Source organism: Myotis brandtii, unplaced genomic scaffold (assembly GCF_000412655.1).
Source record: "Myotis brandtii unplaced genomic scaffold, ASM41265v1 scaffold797, whole genome shotgun sequence".
Classification (NCBI taxonomy): Eukaryota; Metazoa; Chordata; class Mammalia; order Chiroptera; family Vespertilionidae; genus Myotis; species Myotis brandtii.
Window position 1 is genome coordinate 146,558 of NW_005371210.1, and position 2,555 is coordinate 149,112.

Here is a 2,555-nt window from a genome sequence, read left to right on the forward strand (position 1 = left end):
CCAAGCCCGGCGGTTCCCAAAGGGGAAGCGGGACGTGGAGACCCCCCGCGCCCCGTTAGGGTCGCGGAGAGTGCCGGGGTGGCCTCAGATCACGAGACGGGTTCCCGCCTTTGCCCGGGCCTCAGTTTCCCCCGCAGCCCAGTGACGTGTAGGCCCCCCACCAGTGCATCCGGCGCTCCGGGTTCTGAAAGGCTTTGTGCAGCAAAGTGCATTTACGTGATTGCATTACCCCGTGAGCTGCTACGGTTCATTCAAACCAGGAAGTTGTTAAGGGCAACATCCTGCAATAATAATAATAATAAATAATAATAAATAACGTGGGTTTCTAAGGCTTGTGAAGAGTATAAAATATAAAGTAGCGGGGAAACCCCCTTGCTCTCGACGTGGAGCCTGGAGGCTGAGAACCCTGGGTTGGTACCAAGGGGCTAGACCTGAGCTCGTGGCACCCACCTGCCTGGACTGCCCGTCACCCACCGGTGCCGGCTGACCGCTCTGTTTGCATGGGGTCTAGGCAACAGGTGCCGCGCATCAGCACCGTGCGGCTGATGCGATGCAGCAGCCATCGGAGGGGAGAGGCCCTCGCCGGTGCACCCCTAGATAACGCCCCCAAGGAGTACCCCCCCAAGATCCAGCAGCTGGTCCAGGACATTGCCAGCCTCACGCTCCTGGAGATCTCGGACCTCAATGAGCTCCTGAAGGTATCGCCGGCCGGGCCTGGGCAGTGGGGTCCGGGGCTTGTGTCCTGCTCCTGGTGTATTTGGGGGGGAGGGACTGGTCAGTTGTGGAAAGTGTGCTCCCCGGGTGCAGGGATGTGCCGGGCTCGTCCCTGCACGTGTGTGGGTGTGACCGCCAGCTTCTGAGACTGTCTCCTCTGTCCCTGCAGAAAACGCTCAAGATCCAGGAGGTGGGGCTCATGCCCATGGGGGGCGCGATGCCCGCTGCTGCCCCTGCCGCCGCAGCCCCCGAGGTGAGCCAGGCGCTGGCCTCCGCAGAGACCCGTTTCTCTGGTGCCCAGGTCCCAGCTTCCCTCGCGTCCTGAATTCTCTCTTTGCCCCTCATCTCTGTCCCGCGCCAGTCAACACCCCCCGCACATCTGTGTGCTTCCAGCTGAGGCTCTGGTCAGCCTCCCTGGGGCCGAGGACGGGCAGGGCCCTGCCCACTGGGGACCTGTGTCCAGTGGGGACTGTCTTTCCAGGGGAGGGAAACAATGAGCCGATGGAAGGGAAAGGACAGGAAGAGGTTGTGTGGAATAGCAGGACTTGCTAAGTTCTGCGGGAGGGGGCGGGGGGGGGGGGGAGAAGGGGAGGGTGACAGGTCAAAGGAGAGGAGACTGGGGAGTTGAGGGAGACGGCAAGGCATTCCCGGGCACGCGGGCCATGAGCGTGTCCAGGGCTGGAGAGCAGCGGGGAGGTGGGGGCAGCTCCACGGGCTTGGGGGTCTGCGAGGAAACCAGCAGACTTGAAGCCGCACACTAATTTGCGGGGTTTTGTTGTTGCTTTTGTGTACGTGTGTGTGGTTTTCAACATTTGTTATTTTTTAAAATCTCCAGTTACCCACAAGTAGAAATAATCACGCCCTCACCAGCCTTAGAAATAACTGAGGTTTTGCCACATGTGTGTCTCCTTCCCTGAAGCTGAAGGCAGGTTTCCGGCCTGTCCTCTCTCCGGGGGCCCTGCACACCCCTCTCTGACAGCACAGTAGCCTGGCGCCGTTTGCACAGCAGAGGGCATTGGCCTTGACTCCGACCCCAACTCTTCCCACCTCAGGAGCTCCGCCACCCCCGCCGGCCGCCTGGCGAAGGCGGGGGCTGCGCTGGTGTCACTGGTGCTGGGACACGGCTCTGGCTTGGCCGGGGCTGTCATTTCACCCACAAAGCACTTCTGGGGTTGCTCTTCCCTGTCTCACAAGTTACAGTTTTAAAAGGATGAGTTTTGGGGGCCGGGAGGGAGGCAGTCATCACAGCCTCTGGAGAGCTGGGAAGGGTTCTGGGCGGTGGAACCCAGTCTGACCGAGGAGTGGACGAGGTGGGGGAGGCGCCGAGTGGGAGGGGCGGCTCGGCCGGGCGTCTCTCCTGCCAGAATCGCGGGGACCCGCAGCCCAGGAGCAAAGGTGCCCGCTCCCCTCGTCCTCCCTCACCCAGCCCCCTCCCTCCCCAGGCGGTGGAGGAAGAAGACATCCCCAAGCAAAAGGAGCAGACACACTTCACCGTCCGCCTGACCGAGGCGAAGCCGGTGGACAAAGTGAAGCTGATCAAGGAGATCAAGAACTATGTCCAGGGCATCAACCTTGTGCAGGTGAGTGTGGCCACCCCTGCGGGCAGCCTGGGTGCAGGAGCCCGGGCGGCGTCTGACTTGGCTCTCGGCAGGCGAAGAAGCTGGTGGAGTCGCTGCCCCAGGAAATCAAAGCCAATGTCGCCAAGGCCGAGGCGGAGAAGATCAAGGCGGCGCTGGAGGCGGTGGGCGGCACCGTGGTCCTGGAGTAGGCTCCCCGAGAACTGTGGACAGGGGTCCCTGGGACCCGGAGAGGCCAGGCCGCCCCGCCCAGCACCCAGGCTC

General features: G+C 62.4%; 1 protein-coding gene across 2 annotated transcripts in view; it reads left to right on the top strand.

Moving 5' to 3' along the window:
- Nucleotides 1–2,549, top strand: part of MRPL12 (mitochondrial ribosomal protein L12) — a 2,726-nt gene extending 177 nt beyond the window's left edge. The window contains exons 2-5 of one of the 2 annotated variants that reach the window (XM_005883640.2): nt 505–698; nt 884–967; nt 2,157–2,294; nt 2,366–2,549. In XM_005883640.2, coding sequence (XP_005883702.1) covers nt 505–698; nt 884–967; nt 2,157–2,294; nt 2,366–2,482 — 533 coding nt within the window. In that variant the 3' untranslated portion in view covers nt 2,483–2,549. Of the gene's footprint in view, nt 1–488; nt 699–883; nt 968–2,156; nt 2,295–2,365 lie in introns of both variants that reach the window. The other variant, XM_014531266.1, reaches the window with a different exon arrangement.
- The last annotated feature ends 6 nt before the right edge of the window (nt 2,550–2,555 follow it).